The sequence below is a fragment of the Natator depressus genome, chromosome 8 (genome assembly GCF_965152275.1).
Source record: "Natator depressus isolate rNatDep1 chromosome 8, rNatDep2.hap1, whole genome shotgun sequence".
Taxonomy (NCBI): domain Eukaryota; kingdom Metazoa; phylum Chordata; order Testudines; family Cheloniidae; genus Natator; species Natator depressus.
This window is the reverse complement of record NC_134241.1, coordinates 44,943,700-44,965,459: the sequence shown is the minus strand read 5'-3', so window position 1 is coordinate 44,965,459 and position 21,760 is coordinate 44,943,700. Positions and strand designations below refer to the sequence as shown.

The 21,760-nt window shown below is 45.4% G+C and overlaps 1 protein-coding gene across 2 annotated transcripts in view; it reads left to right on the top strand.

Moving 5' to 3' along the window:
- Window positions 1-7,404: 7,404 nt before the first annotated feature.
- The window catches only part of SUCO (SUN domain containing ossification factor), a 78,311-nt gene continuing 63,955 nt past the window's right edge, over window positions 7,405-21,760 (top strand). For both annotated transcript variants that reach the window (XM_074960894.1, XM_074960893.1), the window contains exon 1: window positions 7,405-7,695. In XM_074960894.1, the coding sequence (XP_074816995.1) occupies window positions 7,631-7,695 (65 nt within the window). In that variant the 5' untranslated portion in view covers window positions 7,405-7,630. The remainder of the gene's footprint in view (window positions 7,696-21,760) is intronic.

Below are 21,760 nucleotides of genomic sequence, written 5' to 3'. Positions count from 1 at the left end.
TCTACTCAGAGCAGACCTAGATGAGAAAGGGATTAAAAACCTGCAGAGAGTGGTGGGGCCTCTGCTGTTGAACTCGCCCAAAGAGCTGTACCAGTGGTAGCAATGGTGGGCAAATTTAAGAAAAAAGTCTAGTGTAGAGAAGACTTGACAAAGGCCATGTGGCAAGTCAGTAGTGGGACCCAGGGGGCAATGGGACCTCAGGACCATATGGCAAGTCAGTAATGGAATACAGGCATCCTGCTATATCCTCTAGGCAACACAGTCTCTCATGAATTATATTAAGCAGGGTAAGCTGAACATGGTGATCCAAATACCAGTGGCCGGTCTGTGCTAGGTCTGGTTGAGCTGTATCAGTGCTGACACAATGGTAGGGGGACTTCCCTACATTTCTCTGTGTAGCCAAGACCCTGGAGGCCTCAGCTGGCACCCAGCTGTCTCCTGGAATGGGTTCCACAGACTGGTTTTGTAGTGTGGGCAGGAGCTCACCATGTTTGTGGAACCGGTTTGGCCAACTGTTCTTCCTTCCAGCTCTCTGTGTAGTAGGACATCCCCAAAGTCCCGCTAATGCCACACTCTATGCATGTCCTCCAGGCACTCTGTCATCCTACTGACACATTATGGGGTAGGTATCCAGCGTCTTCCCACAATGCACTCATACACACATGGTTTAGGCAGCCCGGTGGGTTCAAACATGCAAACACAGCTGCAATCACAGACAAGCCATTGTGTGGACACACAGGCTAAGATCCTCAAAGGTATTTAGCTATTTGAAATCAATGGAAGAAAGGTGCCTAAATACCTTTGAGGGCCTGGGCCAAATTGACCCATGTTTCTTGTAACTGGTTAAGATGATTGTGCCTGTAACAAGTTACAAAATCACTATGATAGCCGCACTATAGATGGGCCCCTGTGGTTTGTAACGAGCTTTGAGCTCCTTGTAGGAAAGGTACTGTAGAAATGCAATGCACAGTCCTGCCTACAGAGTGTTAACAAAGCATATCTTTATTACATGAGCTTTTGCCTGACTTCTGTTTATACTGGGTCTATTCATTCTTTGCCCGGGCAATGATTACACATTCTAATGGATTGCACACTAATTGTCCTGACATGAAGACCAGTGCTACCCTGTATAAGGATAGGTCCCATTAGCAGAGTTTATGAAATATGGTGTACAGTAACCATTTATATCTGGTGTAGTCCAAATCAGGGGTGCTCAAACTTCCTAGCTGAGGGGCCAACTTCCCAGGAGCCTAATTTTCAAAAAAAATTGAGCAAATTGCAGCTTCCTTACCTTTGCTATGGAAGTGATCTGTTCATCTAGACATGACCTTAGAAAAGCACACTGAAGGCAACCATTCCTCACTCTACCTCTCACAGAAAGGCACTCTGCTCCTCACAGAAGATGCTCTGCATTTTACAGGATCAGGTACTATGAGTGTGACCTCCAATTATCCAAGTGTCATTAGACCCAGAGTTAGGGCGTGCCCCTGTATCAAAGTCCTCTTCCCAGTGCACATTATTAAAGCACTTACGAAAGAAGAACAGAAATTAGTGTAGCAAGAAATCATCAGACTTGGTAACACAGACGTATGTATGAAACCACTGATAAAATCAGGGGGCCAGGTCCTCCGCTAGTAGAGCTATGTTTAATCACAAAAGCTGGGGCTCTGTAGGGCACATTTCCTACACACGACAGGGGAAGGAAAGAGGCTGCCTTTATTCCAAAGTATAAACTCACCTCTGTATTTCTTGAGTTTCTAAGATTTGCTATTTGTTCTCCTTTTCACCTGTGACATTCTTGTAAAGAGTATGCACTCAAAACACAGCTACGTACCTGAAACCTTCTGTTGAGCCTAAAAGTAATTGGTGCAGAAGTCCATACATAATAGAGCTATTAGAGATCGTCAGAAGTGGTATTTTCCATGTGGAAAATTTCAATTTTTTTGGCAGAAATTCAAATACTGAAAAGTTTTGGCCAACATCTAAAATATTTCAGGAATTCCATTTTTCAAAGGCAAATCAAAAATTTCAGACGCTTCTTGCAAAAAATATTGCTAAGTCAAAAATGCAATTTGCCATCCACAGCAGTTTACATGGAAAATGTTCAACCAATCCTAATACATACCTACATACTGCATGTCTGTCTTTTTCATAGGCATCGAGCACAGAGCTTCACAGTGGTCACTTTGAGGGCAAATATAATCTGTATTTCTGGAAGATTAATTTGTTTTTTTGTAATGCAAGTTAATGCTGAATCCAGTGTGTTTTTCCAATTTCTAAAGAAGAATTTCTCCCCACCCAACCTAATCAACCACTAACTAATCTTGAAATTCAAATCCAAGCTGAAACTTGCTCTGGAGTGGCACATTTTGTTTCATATCCTGTGGATCACATTCCTCCCTGGTGAAACACCACAGGCTTCTAGAAAGAGACACCAGGGATTAATTTGGCCCTGTGTGTCTGGGTTAATTTATGTCAAAGCTCTTTGTGTTTCAGACAGTAAAATGGGAAATCCATTCACAGAACCACCCGCTGGTCATCTGACAAACAGCATACACTAAAAATGTTGAAGGTGTTAATTTTTTTAGACATCTGAGTTAATTGCTTCAATATTAAAGTCCACGTGAAAGGGATTTTGTAAGGAGTATAATGCTTAAGAAGATCAATAGAGGATTTTGGCCAGCTAATCCTGCTATAGATCAATGCCTAAGAGGTTGGAATTAGTACTCTGTTGGAGATCTTTTCCTTGCTATTAACAGTTATCCACGTGAGGATGTCTGAAGTTAATGGGAGACATAAGATGTATAATGCTGACGGGAAGAAATATCCCTGTTGAAAGTAAAAGAGGAGTGGCTCATTGCAGGAGGGGGGGTAGTCCCTGGTTACTTGCGATGCCACTGAGATTTCGTGTCCTGCCAGGGATCACTAGGAGCACTACTGATAAGGTCTGCTAATTGCTACAAGATTAGATTTGAGACACTTGGGCCTGATCCTCAGCTGCATTGCTGCTGATCTACATCATGATATGCCAGCACGGAGGGGTCTTAAAGCCAGCATATCCACCTGCAGGAGGATCACCCCAGTGTAGGGAGATCCTCCAGCGGTGAGAATTTGCCAGATCCTCCCAGCAGGGGCCATGGGAAAAGGGGGCATGGTCAAAGCTTCTGTATGACCTGGTGATCTCCAGTCAAATATCAGCCCAATCCTTAGACTGCTCTAACTTCTACCAGGGAGTCAGCCCTGCATGCAGTCAGCCTAGGATCTTACTGAAGAGGTAAAAAGGCTGCAAAGGCAATCTGTCCCCCACTGATACTGCCCCATTCTGGGCACATTGCACCTTTCCCTGACAGACAGCTAGGTGCTCTGTTTCTCTGTCACCACAGCAGCACTTGCATAGCTTGCCTTGCCTGAGTGTGGGTCCCTGTGGCTCTAGGAGAGAGGCTGGACTTTAAAAACACCCATGTGGAGGAGATAGAAACAAAGGGAGGGGATCGAGACCACAATCAGGACGGGATACAGCTATGGATTATGCCAGGGCAGTCACTAGAGTGGCCAGGCTGCAGAGGGAATCTGTTTTGACATCTTGTCCGAGGGCCTGTAAATCTTGGCTATGGCCCTGTATTCATGAGTTCTCCTTTAACTTCAATGTAGTAAAATTCCTTCCCTGGTCATGGTAAAATTCACGCCTCGTCAAATGGCATAAATGAAGAAGGTTATGGAGAAACACGTAAGTATCAGATGCAACACCTGTCTCCTCCTGGAGATGCTTGTCCAGATCCTCAGCTGGGGTAAATCAGCACAGTACCCTAGATGCCAGTGGATCCACCCTGATGTACACCAGCTAGGGATCTCAGACAAAGTTGTTATTAACCAGGAGGACCCAAAGAAACATTATACCTCACTGGTTTCAGAGTAACAGCCGTGTTAGTCTGTATTCGCAAAAAGAAAAGGAGGACTTGTGGCACCTTAGAGACTAACCAATTTATTTGAGCATGAGCTTTCGTGAGCTACAGCTCACTTCATCGGATGCATACTGTGGAAACTGCAGAAGACATTCTATACACAGAGACCATGAAACAATACTTCCTCCCACCCCACTCTCCTGCTGGGAATCCTCCGCCCCCACTTGCACGGACTCGCTCTCCTGCTGGTAGTGGCCCATCCGGGGTGACCGCTCTCTTCACGGTGTGTGTGATGATCAAGGTGGGCCATTTCCAGCACAAATCCAGGCCCACCTTGATTGTCATACACATTGTGAAGAGAGTGGTCACTTTGGATGGGCTATTACCAGCAGGAGAGTGAGTTTGGGGGGGTGGGGGGGGGCGGAGGGTGAGAAAACCTGGATTTGTGCTGGAAATGGCCCAACTTGATGATCACTTTAGATAAGCTATTCCCAGCAGGAGAGTGGGGTGGGAGGAAGTATTGTTTCATGGTCTCTGTGTATAGAATGTCTTCTGCAGTTTCCACAGTATGCATCCGATGAAGTGAGCTGTAGCTCACGAAAGCTCATGCTCAAATAAATTGGTTAGTCTCTAAGGTGCCACAAGTCCTCCTTTTCATTATACCTCACTGTAACTGCACTCTTCAGTGCAACCTTTAATTACTGTGAACTTGTCACCAGTGCTCATTATAGGTGAACCTGGTTGCCTGACACTTTCCATTACAAGACTCCATTTTCAGGTACTTCTAACTTAGCCAAACTTTAATAGTTTGAGCTGAACTTTTCAATGCCTTGGGCTGGATTTTTTTGAGGGAACGTTTTAACCAGAATGGTTCAGTCATTTCAGATATTCCTGTGCTCCTTAATTTGTCCCCCTGGTGCATACGCATTATGATACAGCCTTTAATTATTTGATCACATTCTGTTTTTCCACAGGACCCTGCCCCATTCAATGGACAGGCTGGATAGTGTACTGCGGATGAAGCAGGGTTGTGCAGTGAAGGAGTCTGTTGTCTGCCTCGTTTGTGGCAGGATTTGGAAGCCCCCAACCCCTGCCGCTTGAGGGTGTTTTACTAGGCAGCTTTCCCTAAGGCAGTGTTTTCCAAACTTCGGATGCCGTTTGTTCAGGGAAAGCCCCTGGCGGGCCCGGCCAGTTTGTTTACCTGCCGCATCCGCAGGTTCAGCCGATCGCGGCTCCCACTGGCCGCGGTTCACTGTGCCCGGCCACTAGGGGCTGTGGGAAGCAGCGGCCAGTACGTCCCTCGGCCCTCGCCACTTCCCGCAGCCCCCATTGGCTGGGCACTGTGAACCGCGGCCATACAGCCCGACATATGTGGTGAAGGCTGACCTTTCCTTGGCGGATTCATCTAGCGGTACCTGCTAGTACCCCTTGGGTAAGTCTAAGGTAGAGATGAACTGGGCCCGTCCCAGTTTCTCTAATAGTTCATCTGTGCGTGGACCTGCGGACGCAGCAGGTAAACAAACCAGCCGGGCCCGCCAGGGACTTTCCCTGCACAAGTGGCGTCCCAAGTTTGGGAAACACTGCCTTAAGGGGTAGCGCAGTGCCTGGGATACAGGAGACCTGGGTTCTAGTTAGGGTTGCCAGGTGTCCAGTTTTCGACCGGAACGCCCAGTCGAAAAGGTACCCTGGCGGTTCTGGTCAGCATCACCGACCGGGCCATTAAAAGTCTGCTTGGCGGTGCAGTGCGGGCCTGGGGTAAGGCTGGCTCCCTACCTGCCCTGGCTCCGCATGGCTTCCGGAAGCGTCTCCAGGTCCCTGCAGCCCCTAGGCGCATGGGCAGCCAGCGATGCTCCGCATACTGCCCCCATCCTGAGTGCTGGCTCCGTAGCTCCCACTGGCTAGGAACTGCAACCAATGGAAGCTGCGGGGGCGGCGCCTGCAGGCACGAGAGCAGCATGCAGAGCCTCTCTGGCCGCCCCTGGGCCTAGGGGCCATAGGGACCTGACAGCCACTTCCTAGGACTCCTGCAAGTGCTGCTAGGACCCCGCACCCTGAACCCCCTCCCACATCCCAACCTTCTGCCCCAGCCTGGAGTCCCCTCCCACATCCAAACTCCCTCCCCGAGCCCGGAACCCCCCACACCTCAAGCCCCTTCCCCAACCCTGAGCCCCCTCCTGCACCCCAAATACCTCATCCCTGACCCCAGCCCCGAGCCCCCCCCCACAACCGAAGCCCTCACCCCTGTCCCGCACCCCTGCCCCCGCCCGGTGAAAGTGAGTGAGGATGGGGGAAGAGTGAACAAGGGGGAGGGGGATGGAGCAAACAAGGAGCAGGGTCTCGGAGAAGGGGTGGGGACAAGGTTGTTCAGTTTTGTGCAATTAGAAAGTTGGCAACCCTAGTTCTAGTCCCAGCTCTGCCACTGGTCTGTTGGGTGCCTTGCTTCCCCAATCTGTGCCTCAGTTTCCCCATCTGTAAAATTGGGTTAAACCGTGCATGGGCTGGGTTGGGTAAAATGTCCCTCAGACCTTGGAAGGGAGGGATAGCTCAGTGGTTTGAGCTTTGGCCTGGTAAACTCAGGGTTGTGAGTTCAATCCTTGAGGGGGCCATTTAGGGATCTAGGGCAAAAATTGGGGATTGGTCCTGTTTTGAGCAGGGGGTTGGACTAGATGACCTCCTGAGGTCCCTTCCAACCCTGATATTCCATGATTCTAAGACCTATGACTAAAACAGCATCAAGGCCCTGGAAAACTACAACCCCCAGCCTCCTCAGAGAGCCTTGGCCAATGGCTGCCAGCCTTAGGGCTGCAGCGATGCATGCTGGGATCCAGCCGAGAGCTACGGTGCCCCGCGGACTTGCTCACCCAAGCTATTCTTGGGCCACAAAACCTCTCACTTTCCCTCCCCGCCCATTCTCCATAAGCCGGCCCTTTAGTTTGCCCCGGCTCAGGAACTTTTACCTTCGGGGACCTCAGCTCCCACCAATCAGGGCTCAGCTCTCTCGGGGCGGCGCCCACAGAAAGCCTGAATATAGCTAGGTCAATACGGACAGGTTTCAGTGCTAGCCGTGTTAGTCTGCTACCAGTCGCCCGGAAACGTTTATCATTATGTTGTAACTCATTTCGCTTATCTGTATATTTTTGTTGTTACTTCTATTATTAATTCTTCTAAAGACGCTTAAATCGGTCCTGGCTTTGGGGAGGGCACCCCTGGTTCGCCGCTCTCTGAGAGGGAACGATGCCGAGAGAAGACTACAACTCCCAGGGTGCGAGGGTCTTTTGAAGAGGCCCTTCCGTTTTGTAGTCCAATCACAGTGGGAGTTCTGACTGCGGGATGGGGATGGTATCAGTCAGTGGTCCCTCTGAGCCAATCACTGTGAGGGGTGGGAGGAAGCCATCGAATGTGCAGGCCCAATTGTGTTCTGGCGACGAGTGGAGGCGTGGTTTATGTGAGGGGAGGTGACGTGACGCGTCTTCTTCCAGCTCAGCGCGTGAAGGGGGGGACTTGGGGGGAGGGTAACGGCTCCGCTGGGTCCGCTCGCGCTGCGCTGACCTGGAGATCGCCCCGAGACGGGGGCAGCGGCGCGAGGCGGCTGGAAGTGTCTGAACCCCCAGCGAGGCTCCGGCTCCAGCTCCAGCTCCAGCTCCAGCTCCGCCGCTCTCGTCCCCCTCGGCAGCAGGCGGGAGGATGCGCCGCCGCCTCCTTGCCGCGGGAGGCAGAAGGGGGAGACGATGAGGAAGCCGCCCCGCCGGCTCCTGGCCCTGGCTTCCTGCCTCTTCTTCTGCTCCCTTCTCTGGTGAGTGGGTCTCCGAGCCCGGGGCAGGGGGCTGAGCCGGGGGGAGCCCTGCCCCGGGCTGGGAGGGGCGGTGGTCTCACCGACCCCTCTTCATGCCGGACTCCGTGGCCACTCCGAGCACTCCCCCATCCCGAGCCCTTCCCAAATGGAGCATGGGGGTCGCATCTGTTGTGTATGGCGGGCTCCCCCACTCCAGTGGGGCCCTGGCTGTGGGGCACGTTCTCCCTCACCTGTGCTGTGTATGGCGGGCTCCCCCACTCCAATGGATCCCTATGGCACTGGGTATGAGGGGTGCCTTCCCTCACCCATGCGGTGTATTGCAGGCTCTGCCTCTCCCATGGGGCCCTATAGCCCTGTATATGGGGGTTGTTTTTCCCCACCTGTGCTGTGTGCTGGGCTTTCCCTGCTTCTCCCTGGTCTTATAGCCCTGGGAATTAGGGGTGTCTTCCTTTGTGCTGTTTGGTGGGATTCTCCACTCCTGTGGGACCCTGTAGCCCTGGGTGTTGGAGGGTTGGGTGGTCTTCCCCCCCCCCCCCCCCCGTGCTGTGAGTGGTGGGTTCTCCTGCTCCCAGTCACCCAAGTTTCCAGAGGAGATTTCCTTCCAGTTAGTATCTCCTTCCTGTGGCTTAGATACCTCTTCCCACAAAGATCCTGTGCTGCCCCCATAACCTCCAGTGACAGGTGTGTTGATTTCCCTTCTGGGGGACACTGCGTCTAAATTGCTGTACTAGCAAGCAAATCCCAATAATCAACTCCCATGTATGCTGCATTCACAGTGGCAGGAGAAGCAATGTTAGTGTAGTTTGGAAAGTGCTATGGGGCCTTTTAGGATGGAAGACCTTGTCTAATCACAGAATGGGATTGTCTCTCTGTTGCAGCCAGGGCTGAGCTTAATGGTTTACAAAGTGATTTAAGATCCTTGGTTGGGAAATATCTCTTCTACTCCCACCCATTGTGTGCTTGAGGTGACCAGGACCATCACCCCTAGTGAAGTAGTTGATGGTTGGGGTGTTTTTAAACTCTGTGGAATCCTGGGGATGACTTACAGCAATGTTTCTCAACTTTTTTGATACCAGGGACCGGCTTGCTGCCTTCCTAAACTGTCAGAAAAATCTCGGAGACCAGCACCGGTCCATGGGCCGGTTGTTGAGAAACACTGACTTACTGTATTAACTTTCATTTAGCTATCTCACTTTTCGCTTTGGCTGAATATCATTGTGGTGACCATGTCCTTTGACAGGGCTAACATATTTTCTTCATAGCCTGTTTGTAAAGAGTTTTGTGATCCTATGGCACCACCATCCTTTCAGGCACGTAATCTTAGTGTCTTCTTCAACTCTGCTGCCTCTCTAGACCGAACATTTAGGCCATTTCAAATTCTTCCAGTTTCTTTCTCTAATATTTTTGAAATCTAGCTTTTCTTCTAAATTCATATTACTAGAACTGTCATCGAGGTCTGTATCTTCCATCCAGGCTACCGCAGCCTTTTCCCCTCTGGTTTTCCTGACCCCTATTTCCCACTGTGTGCCCCCTTACTCTTCAGATACATTGCAGCTAAAATAACCCTGTTTTGTTTTCTGATCATGTCACCCCCTTCATCACATCAAATGTCTTCTTGTCTTTAAATTTTAAAATTATGCACAACATAGCCTGTCAGGCCAGGATGTGAGACACAGATCTGAAGACCAGTTTGCTCTCAATTATGCCAGCCTCTATTTTTTCCCACAAACACCTTTGTGCTTGCTTCTTTACACATGGAATGCACTCCCTGAACTAGTCTGTAAAGCTTCTTCTGTTTCCTTCCAAGTCCTTGAGGTCTACTTCTGCTGTAATGCCTAAGATAAGGTGCCAACCAATAATGACTAGACAACTGACTCAAAGGGACTTTAAAATTTATTTTTAAAAGCTGTGTATATATATGTGGCCTGTTAATGTGATCTTGCTATTTCCCTTGGCCTCGTTCTTCTGTTATTCCAACAGTAGCATCTTTTTCTAAATTATTGTAAGCTTTTGAGGCAGGGACTGTCCTTCTGCTGTTTTTAAGTGCTATTGCTATGTAGAAGATAAAAATAATCTTGAAGCTGCAAACAGAAGTAAATAGGAAGCAATAATACATCTAGAGAGAGAATGGTGTAGACTTCACAGAAACCTGTGGAGAGGGAAGTTGGTAAATGCACACTCCATGTGGAGTTTTATTGAATGTTAATGGAAAGTGAGAGAATTTGGGGAGGGGATATTTCCATGTCTTCCTTTCCAATTTCATAAATAATCACTGGACTGACTTAGTTGCTTCCTTGTCACATTTCACGTATGACTGCCAGAGGAGTGTCACTCTGTAGCCTCCTCAGATTGGTGCCCCCAAAACACCCAAGAGGCACATGTTAGAAGTTCTTAAAGAAGTTGCAAACTTATGTTGAAGTAAGAGAATTTTTCTCTGTATATATTTTTGCTACCAGTCAATCTTGTAGACAGTTACTGTCAGTATGAGCTCTTGAAAGTTATTGCCAGTGGATCATTGCTTTCCTCTTCCTCTGAAATCTATTTAATTTTGGTTACTTTTTTGAAGGATAACTGGTGATGCGGGATTCTCTTTTAAAAACAAATTACTACTTAAACCACTGAACTTGACTTTTTGAAAAATCTTAGAATAAAAAATCAATATAGCATTTTTGTACTAAAGCTGTAAGGGGATCTTCCACTTGAACAAACTACAAACCTTTAGAGAATTAAGAGGGCAAGAATTAAAGGAACACCCTCAACATTGTTGTAAGAGAGTTGTGCACAGAGTACTTCATTCTGTAACATTGTAAATATTTTGCTGCTTGTGAAAACAAACATTTTTAAGTATCTGTAAATGGACAGTGCACTATGATTAATAGCTGAGGGTCCAATCCTACAGTTAACTCCATATGGGTGGACTCATGGGTAGTTCCTTGAATTGCATTTCCCTGGGGCATGGGAGTCAGCCTGTGCAGTCAATTGCATGATTGGGGCTCAAGGTTTGTAACTCTATCAGAAAGCATTGAGGCAAACTGTACTAATAGCTTAAAGCAGGGATCGGCAACCCTCGGCTTGTGCTGCTTCCTGCAGCCCCCATTGGCCTGGAATGGCAAAACCGCGGCCAGTGGGAGCTGCGATCAGCCGAACCTGCGCACGCTGCAGGTAAACAAACCGCCCTGGTCTGCCAGCAGATTTCCCTGACGGGCCCCGTGCAAAAGGTTGCTGATCCCTGGCTTAAAGCATTTCTAACACAAATCTCTCAGCTCATCCCTTTTTTAAGGTTGTGTATGTGTGGGGGGGGGATTCAGTAAGAATCTAGCAAATAGTTCAAGTTGTTGGAAGAAGAGAATTGTTATAACCCATGTTTAAACAGTCAGTTGCCATTAGCTTTTCATACACAGATTTAACCTATTGAGCAAAACTGTATTGGGGTGTTTTAATTGTTTCCACAAGGGTTTTTGATCCATTAACCAAGTAAGATACTTAATAAAAGTAGAATAATTTCTTCTTTCTTTCTTGCGTACGTGCATTAATCTCCTCAGTGTCGTGTTTGGGGCTGATAACAAATTAAGTGTTCCAAAGCTGAAATTAATTAATAATGGAACAGGTTGTCCTCTTAAGTTCCCTGCATTTTAAGAATACAGCTAGCTTCTTTTATTAGTAACTGTTATACAGAAGGTCACAGCAACTTTTATCTATTCCATGGTAGAGTAAGAAAAGTTAGGATCCCTTCTTCTTGGTTATAAGAGTGCCAAATTCTGCAGATTACTGAAAAGAAATGTGCTGTTTCTGTATGATAAGGTAACTGTTAAATTTCACTCGATTTTAGTTTGAGAGAAACTTGCTCTGAGATTTTTTTTGTTACCTTTTGTTATCTCTAAAGCATTCAAGGATGGACACATTCTTCTGTCAGGCAAGGTTGTACTGTAGTTTCTGTCAACTTCAGCGGTAAAATTGCAGACTCTTTACTATCCCAACTTGCTCCAACACTCTTCTTGGTGTGTCTTTTTTTTTAAATAGTCTAGATCAGTGGTTCTCAACCTAATTACCATTGTGGGCCGCATTCAATAGTACTTGTATTGCCTTGTGGATGTGACATGGACCACAGCCCTGTGCTGATTAGGCTGCAGGTTGAGAACTGCTGGTCTAGATGTGGTAAGGAAATAAGATTGGGTACAACTCTCATTTTTTTTTAAAATACTTCTCTAAAGTGAACTTTGTGTTGGTAGAAGGTGCTGGTTGGGCAACAATAGAGATTAAAATACTCTCTACAGAATGGCAGCACAACTTTCTCCAGCTTTCAGTTGTGGTATGGACACTTGATGATGGGTAAGAAATCCAAGAACACTAACTCTCATTTCCTACTAGCCACCAAATAATCCTCTAATATTTAAGGGACACCTGCTTAGACTTCAATAAAATATGACTAAATTTCAAGTGTCTACACACATGCCAGTGAGTTCTTATGACAAATGTTGTGGCTCTACAATCACATTTCCTCGTTATTAAAGTTTTTTCTATGAAAAACCTCCACTAACACGGCATGGCTGTTTCTACAGGGGAAAGTAACAATGAAACGGACTACAACAAATGATCAGATATACAAAGGAAACTAGGAAAGATCTTCTTTTATTTCTGTTACCATGGTTATAATACTTTTAGCCCCTGTAGATATGGCTTGCAGCCATTCAGACTCTTAGTCTCACTCTTTAATTGGACTTCCTTAGTTCTCCTAGGTCAGCTAGATAATTCCTGAGTTTGAAGTAAAATAAATTTTACTTAAGTGTTTTTACCTGTTCCAGCTGTGGATTCTAAGAAACCTAAAAGAATCTAGAAAAATCTCAACTTTGGTATTCCCATATTTCTTGTAACTTGGCCATTTGGGGTACTCATTATGCACTTAACTTTACATTTGTGATCCTCCTATAAACATGTATATTTATAGGGATAGTTTCTCTTTTAAAGATTACAGCAATCTTCTGTGTTAAGTCAAAAAGAAAAGGAGTACTTTTTGCACCTTAGAGACTAACCAATTTATTTGAGCATAAGCTTTCGTGAGCCACAGCTCACTTCATCAAATGCATACTGTGGAAAGTGTAGAAGATCTTTTTATACACACAAAGCATGAAAAAATGGGTGTTTACCACTACAAAAGGTTTTCTCTCCCCCCACCCCACTCTCCTGCTGGTCATAGCTTATCTAAAGTGATCACTCTCCTAACAATGTGTATGATGATCAAGGTGGGCCATTTCCAGCACGAATCCAGGGTTTAACAAGAACGTCTGGGGGGGGGGGGTAGGAAAAAACAAGGGGAAATAGGTTACCTTGCATAATGACTTAGCCACTCCCAGTCTCTATTCAAGCCTAAGTTAATTGTATCCAATTTACAAATGAATTCCAATTCAACAGTCTCTCGCTGGAGTCTGGTTTTGAAGTTTTTTTTGTTATAATATCGCAACTTTCATGTCTGTAATCGCGTGACCAGAGAGATTGAAGTGTTCTCCGACTGGTTTATGAATGTTATAATTCTTGACATCTGATTTGTGTCCATTTATTCTTTTACGTAGAGACTGTCCAGTTTGACCAATGTACATGGCAGAGGGGCATTGCTGGCACATGATGGCATATATCACATTGGTGGATGTGCAGGTGAACGAGCCTCTGATAGTGTGGCTGATGTGATTAGGCCCTGTGATGGTGTCCCCTGAATAGATATGTGGGCACAGTTGGCAACGGGCTTTGTTGCAAGGATAGGTTCCTGGGTTAGTGGTTCTGTTGTGTGGAGTGTGGTTGCTGGTGAGTATTTGCTTCAGGTTGAGGGGCTGTCTGTAGGCAAGGACTGGCCTGTCTCCCAAGATTTGTGAGTGTTGGGTCATCCTTCAGGATAGGTTGTAGATCCTTAATAATGCGTTGGGGGCTGAAGGTGATGGCTAGTGGCGTTCTGTTATTTTCTGTGTTAGGCCTGTCCTGTAGTAGGTGACTTCTGGGAACTCTTCTGGCTCTATCAATCTGTTTCTTCACTTCCGCAGGTGGGTACTGTAGTTGTAAGAATGCTTGATAGAGATCTTCTTGTAGGTGTTTGTCTCTGTCTGAGGGGTTGGAGCGAATGTGGTTGTATCGCAGAGCTTGGCTGTAGACAATGGATTCTGTGTTGTGGTCAGGGTGAAAGCTGGAGGCATGTAGGTAGGAATAGTGGTCAGTAGGTTTCCGGTATAGGGTGGTGTTTATGTGACCATCGTTTATTAGCACTGTAGTGTCCAGGAAGTAGATCTCTTGTGTGGACTGGACCAGGCTGAGGTTGATGGTGGGATGGAAATTGTTGAAATCATGGTGGAATTCCTCAAGGGCTTCTTTTCCATGGGTCCAGATGATGAAGATGTCATCAATATAGCTCAAGTAGAGTAGGGGCATTAGGGGACGAGAGCTGAGGAAGCGTTGTTCTAAGTCAGCCATAAAAATGTTGGCATACTGTGGAGCCATGCGGGTACCCATAGCCATGCCGCTGATTTGAAGGTATACATTGTCCCCAGAAGTCACCTACTACAGGACAGTCCTAACACAGAAAATAACAGAACGCCACTAGCCGTCACCTTCAGCCCCCAACGCATTATTAAGGATCTACAACCTATCCTGAAGGATGACCCAACACTCACAAATCTTGGGAGACAGGCCAGTCCTTGCCTACAGACAGCCCCCCAACCTGAAGCAAATACTCACCAGCAACCACACTCCACACAACAGAACCACTAACCCAGGAACCTATCCTTGCAACAAAGCCCGTTGCCAACTGTGCCCACATATCTATTCAGAGGACACCATCACAGGGCCTAATCACATCAGCCACACTATCAGAGGCTCGTTCACCTGCACATCCACCAATGTGATATATGCCATCATGTGCCAGCAATGCCCCTCTGCCATGTACATTGGTCAAACTGGACAGTCTCTACGTAAAAGAATAAATGGACATAAATCAGACGTCAAGAATTATAACATTCATAAACCAGTCGGAGAACACTTCAATCTCTCTGGTCACACGATTACAGACATGAAAGTTGCGATATTACAACAAAAAACTTCAAAACCAGACTCCAGCAAGAGACTGTTGAATTGGAATTCATTTGCAAATTGGATACAATTAACTTAAGCTTGAATAGAGACTGGGAGTGGCTAAGTCATTATGCAAGGTAACCTATTTCCCCTTGTTTTTTCCTACCCCCCCCCCCCCCTCGACGTTCTTGTTAAACCCTGGATTTGTGCTGGAAATGGCCCACCTTGATTATCATACGCATTGTAAGGAGAGTGAACACATTAGATAAGCTGTTACCAGCAGGAGAGTCGGGTGGGGGGAGAGAAAACCTTTTGTAGTGGTAAACACCCATTTTTTTCATGCTTTGTGTGTATAAAAAGATCTTCTACACTTTCCACAGTATGCATCTGATGAAGTGAGCTGTGGCTCACGAAAGCTTATGCTCAAATAAATTGGTTAGTCTCTAGGGTGCCACAAGTACTCCTTTTCTTTTTGCGAATACAGACTAACACGGCTGTTACTCTGACACCTGTATTAAGTCAGTGGAGCGATAAAGGTGCATAATTTATGGGCCAGCAATTAAAACAGGTGTATCATTAATGTTCTTGTATTTTTTGGATTAAACCGTTATGTTTTGGAACTTCATCTGGACGTAAAACTTTGAGATAAAATGCACAAAGTACTGCTAAAATACAGAAAAACCACATCTTTCTAAAAACAAACCTGGATCAAGGGCATACTGACCCTGGTAACTGATGAGAACGGGATGTTTGAATGGTTTTAGATAACTGCTTTTGATGCCAGGCTTCCATGCCCTATCAGTAATCAAGGGCAACATTAAGGAACTAAGCTTTAGGAATACATTCCTCTTAAAAATATATATGTTGATATGGGTCAGAGTTCCGATTACATGAAGCATTTGTCAGGCAGTCCTAAGGGACCTGGGAAATGTGTAAAGGATGTTGTGTGTTTGCAAAACACTGTTCTTCGGCCCTCGGTGGTAACCTCAGGAAACAGTCAGTGTGTATCATGCTGAACTTAACACTTAATAGTTTTGGTTTTCTGCAGAGCCAATTAAATGGTGCAGCCCCGGAAGCTTTGAGATCACTTTGGGGTTCTTTGATACTTAATTGCATAGCATTTGCTGCTTTGTTTGAATTCAGACTATCTTTGATGGCTATTTAAACACTAAATAAAATGGTATAAATTGTTTTGAATCCAGCTTTTCTCCACTACTGCTAGCATTTTCAGAAGCATTGTTGGATCTCAGGTTGATGAATGAAATGACTTTTGTAATCTTCACTTATATAGCACCTTCCATCCCAGAATCTGAAAGTGCTTCACATGTCAGTTTAGCTTTACAAATCCTTATGAAGCAGGTATTACCCCATTTCTCAGGTGTCGGGAGAGGGAAAATGAAGCACAGAGAGGTTAAAGGCTTTTCCACATGAGGGATTTTGGTCCTGGTGTAGCTATGCTGGTACAGAATCCCCACTGTAGTTGTGCTACACTAGTGGAAAGCAGGGCTTTCACCCCCTGTGAGTTATTCAGTAGGGCACAATGGAAGCACGTCTACATATCTATGCTGGGGAATTGAAGCAGAGTGGCTACATTGGTGCCAAAATTTCTAATGTGTACAAGCCTGAAATAACTTGTTCAGGGTCAGTGGCATAGTCTGGAGTAGAACCCAGGTGTCCTAATTCCCAGTCCTGTTTACTAAATACAAGATAATTCATCGTTCCCTTCCTGTAACAAATTAATTACATGAAAACTCATTATGAACCTTAATATTAAAGTTGAACTAAAATACTTTCCTCCCTAGTTTTCTTGCCTTTTATACTAACAGTCTTATTGGCACAAATATATAAGGTTACATGGATTTGTATGTCTGCTGGTTTATTACAAGCTTTCATAACTGAAATAACTATTAGGGGAAAAAAATCTCAAATCTTGATGGTCTAAATAATAAACATTGCAAATTTTCCTTCTATGGCTGCCAGTCACAGAGGCTTCCAGAGATGCTGCACCAAGTCCTCCTTTCCCAAGAGGATACACTGCAATGCCTGCATAGCAGTTGTTGTTTGCTAGTTTTGTCTTGTACAACAGCTCAAACTTGCCCTCTTGCCACAGATGGAATCAGGCTCTAGCCAAACTAGTTACCACAGTGGTGGGAAGTCTCCATTTGTGGCTCAACTGTTGCAAGCTAAATTGTAGGGATGAGGGAAGCCCTTCTTTCCCCCCATGTACTATGGATGAAATTATTCCTCATGCGTCAGTGATTGGAAAAGAGGCTGAGTAACAATGGTAGAAGGAGATTTTGCTGCATATATTCACTGAATCCAACTCGCATCGATTTTTCCTCTCCTCTCATTTGTCCTCTTCTCTTCCCCCTCAAAAGTCCTGAGTTAGGGATGCACTCTGCGAGGCTCAGTGCCACCCTCTGAGTATGTCTACACTGTACTAAAACACTGGTGGCTGATCTGTGTCAGCTGACTCTGGCTTGGGCTGCAGGGCTATAAAACTGCAGTGTAGATGTTCAGGCTTGGGCCGGTCCCAGAGCCTGGGCTCCAGCCTGAGTCCACACATTTACACTGCAGTTTTATAGCCACGCACCCTGAGCCACACAAACCCGAGTCAACTGAAACGGGCCAACCATGGGTGTTTTATTGCAGTGTAGACATACCCTTTGTGAGACTCAGTGCCACCCTGTATTTGAGGCTTAGTGCCTCAGTGTATGAGAGGCTATCAGAAGAAGAGACAGACCAAAGATAGGGGATCATAGGAAGCTCACTTTCCGGAGTGTACAAAGCAACTCTACAATTCCATTTCATTGTTGTTGTTTTTTTGTTGATGAATTGGAATAGGCAGTCTTTGCAGCAGGCTGGTCTCTCTTCTGCATAGAGATCTTAACATTTTTAATGGTATTGGGGTTCAGGACTTTTTTTTGTATTTCATTTAAATCTGTTCATAACACTTTCTGCTGTGGCATTAAAATGTTTAATAAATCAAAATAAAATTACTTCATACCTGTTGTGAAGAAACTTTTTGTGAAGAAACAGACTTAGGCACTCAGTTTTATATATTCAAAACCTCTGTTTCCATCTGCTGACTTCTAAGTGAAATGCATGTTCTGTGTATAGAGAATTTTATTGTGGAGGTGCGAATTGTGGCTCTGTAGCTAAAGATGAGTATTTTTCAATTAAAGCAGGGATTTGCATACTTTTAGAATATGAATTTACCTCTTGATATCTATTTTGGCTTATGTTTTCGAGAAAAAAGTAATGTAGGCTTTCACTGTAAGCCCTATTTTTATTCCACGCTAAATCCCTCAAGGAGGTCCTTTGAATTGAGGTGTTTCCTGTGGGTTTTTATGGTAACTTGAAATGAATTGGACAAACAGTTTCTGATGTATTGAGTTTTATTTTATTTTTTTAAGTTGTCTTCGAAAATTATTCAACTACCTCTGTGTCATGTCATATCTCAACAGTGGCTTGTCCTAGAAACTTCAAATTTGTTTGTTCAAGGTGTGAGAACATCCTACTTAAATGGAAATGCAACCCTGTAATTATAGTCACTGCCATTACTCTGTGAGACCCTGCCTGTTGCAAAGACATGTCATCTTCCAGTTCTGGCTTTTTTACTCTTCTTTCTCCTTCCCTGCAGGTGGTCTATTGCTCCTTAATTCTTTAAGCTGCTGTTTATTCTGCCTATTGTAATCTTTTTTCCTTTTTGGTTTTTTTCCAATGAAATCACGTAATGCCCAAGGAAAAATACATCATCTTTATTCTTAATCTGTCCTTCAGAAAAGCCATGCTTCTTTTGAAATGGACTATAACTATTAGTCTGGAGTAAAATATTTCAAATTCTGCTCTTGGTGCTCTTTGGTGGTTGTCTGCTTGGAGAGGTTAGTGGCTTTTGGAGAATGCAGGCTAGGATGCTGTTTAGTTTAAAACAAGGTATTCTAAAACCTGAGATTAGTGAAATGGTGAAATCAGTGAAATCCATAACTTTTTCACAAGGAGGGTGGTGAATGGGTACCTAGGGAGGTGGTAGAATCTCCTTCCTTAGAGGTTTTTAAGGCCAGGCTGGGATGATTTAGTTGGGGATTGGTCCTGCTTTGAGCAGGGGGTTGGACTAGATGACCTCCTGAGGTCCCTTCCAACCCTGAGATTCTATGAAAACATTCCCATGTTTTTAAAATCTCTTGAAAATAGTTAATTAGGATTTGAACACTGCAGCATTGTGTTAGTGCAGGAGAACTAGAAACATGAAACTGAGTACAAACAAAAATGAAACTCACTAATCAATCTTAATTTTCCAAGATGCAAAAGTCAAAGAAATCAGCATTAATGGTAAACATATTAAAAATATTTATCTAGGAGTGTTTAATAAAAAAACAATTTTTAACTTGGCATTGTCCTTTCAGACTATTTTCTGTCTAAGCTTACATCACTTAAAAGGGAACCTTTTTAGTCTAAAAGCTTTTCTACTTTTAGCCCCATAAGATATCACAATAGGCCATTTCAGGACAGGAAGTTTATTATAAATCAGAGGTGGGCAAACTATGGCCTGCAGGCCGCATCTGGCCTGCCAGCTGATTTATTCTGGCCCTCGAGCTCCCACCTGGGAGCGGGGTCTGGGGCTTGCCCTGCTCCCATGCTCCAGTCGAGGAGCAGGGTCAGGGGCTGCTCTGCACAAAGCTGCACAAGCTGACCAAATGCCTTACTAAGGCTACTTAAAATAAAACAAGTACACAGCCAATATTCATAACTTTGAATACAAAAATGATACAGGGTGCAGGCTCCGGGCAGCACTTACTTCAAGCGGCTCCCAGAAGCAGCGGCATGTCCTCCCTTCAACTCCTACGTTTAGAGGCAGCCAGGGGGCTCCATGCGCTGCCCCGTCCGCAGGCACCACACCCGCAGCTCCCATTGGCTGGGAACTGCGGCCAATGAGAGCTGCAAGGGCAGTGCCTGTGGACAGGGCAGTGCACAGAGCCACATGGCCGCACCTCCACATAGGAGCCGGAGGCTGGATATGCTGCTGCTTCCGGGAGCCGCTTGAAGTAAGTGCTGCCCGGAGCCTGCACCCTGTATCATTTTTGTATTCAAAGTTATGAATATTGGCTGTGTACTTGTTTTGTTTTAAGTAGCCTTAGTAAGGCATTTGGTCAGCTTCTTAAGAAAGGAATTTGCAAGTTAGGTGCCCAAACAAGAAATACTTAATGGACAATGGAACCTTGGAAGACTCCAGTCCACATAAGAAGTCTACTTGGGATGTTCAAGGTAGCACGTGAACAATGGCTGCCACCTCTAAAGTTTGAGTCATGCATGAACATGTGACTTGCCCATGTGACTCCAAAACTGCAGCTTGCAGCTGGATTCTGCATAGGAGAGAGAAGGGGGTCTCCACCCACAAGAGAGTCTATTGGAGACCCCTCCATTTGGTCTTCAGTTGGTTCAAGAGAGCCTCTCCATATCCAAAGGATACATGAAAGAAACTGAAACAAAGGACGGTAACCACAGGGGTGTGAGTGATTGCTGGACCCAGACTAGAAGGAGCCTAGTCTGTAAAAGAAACTTATTGGAACATCTCTGAGGGTGAGATTTCATCTGTAATCGCTTTCTTACTGTATTAGATTTAGACTTGGGTGTTTTTGTTTTATTTTGTTTGGTAATTTACTTCTGTCTGTTATCACCTGGAACCACTTAAATCCTACTTTTTGTCTTTAATAATATCACTTTTTTCCTTATTAATTAACCCAGAGTATGTATTAATACCTGGGGGGGGGGGGGGGAACGACAGCTGTGCATATCTCTCTATCAGTGTTATAGAGGGCAAACAATTTATGAGTTTACCCTGTTTAAGTTTTATACAGGGTAAAACGGATTTATTTGGCGTTTGGACCCCATTGGGAGCTGGGCATATGAGTGTTGGAGACAGGAGCACTTCTTAAGCTGTTCTCAGTTAAGCCTGCAGTTTGCGGGACGTAGTTCAGACCTGGGTCTGTGTTGCAGCAGGCTAGCGTGTCTGGCTCAGACAAGGCAAGGTTCTGAAGTCCCAAGCTGCCAGGGAAAACGGGCTCAGAGGTAGTCTCAGCACATCAGTTGGCAGCCAGAACCCTGATCCCCGCCAGCCGAAGCCTGGAGCATCATCCCAGCCTGGAGCATCCTCCTACACCCCAAATCCCTCATTTCCAGCCACACCCCAGAGCCCGCAGCTCCAGCCAGAACCCTCATCCCTTCCTGCACCCCAACCCCAATTTCGTGAACATTCATGCCCTGCCATACAATTTCCATACCCAGATGTGGCCCTCGGGCCAAAAAGTTTGCCCACCCCTGTTGTAAATCCATTATATAAAGTGTCTGGCTGTTATACAGCATAATGGTTTTCAGACAAAATTTCTTATTCATACAGGTTGATGGTAGAATCCTGCTAACAACCATGTTTTAACATTGCTGCTCTTTGCCATTTCTGCTTCCCGTGTGGCCAGCACTGAACAGAGATAATGGCTGTCAGACTGTATTTGTTCTAGCCTTGTTCTAGAATAACTTCCCCCCGGTAAGGGGACTGTTTTTAACATAGATGTGAACTTTCTGCCACCACAGCTATGCTGAATGAAGCATCTCTTTAACTTTTTTAACAAGAAACGCTGTTCTTTACTAGATTTCAAGAGCTTTAAAAATATTTAACAGTTATCACAGCTGATGGTACACCTGGTGTTTGCACAAACTTGTGTTTTAAAAACCCCAGTGTGGGAGATGCAGGGGAGTAAGCATCAAAGCCATGTGCTTTATTACCTTCCTGTGTTCTGCACATTTCACATAAGGCTTTGCTGTTTGTTTTTTCCAGCCAGAATGCATTAGTAGTATTTATGTATTTTTAATTTAATCCATCCACAAACTGTTCTATTAAGATGGTAAGATGATCAGGTAGGGCCTCTTTACAGTGTCACATTTAGTGTCAGGGCACTGTGGTAAAGACCTGTGAAGACTAGGGTTCATATATTTAAAAGTGACAAGAGACTTGGAGTGC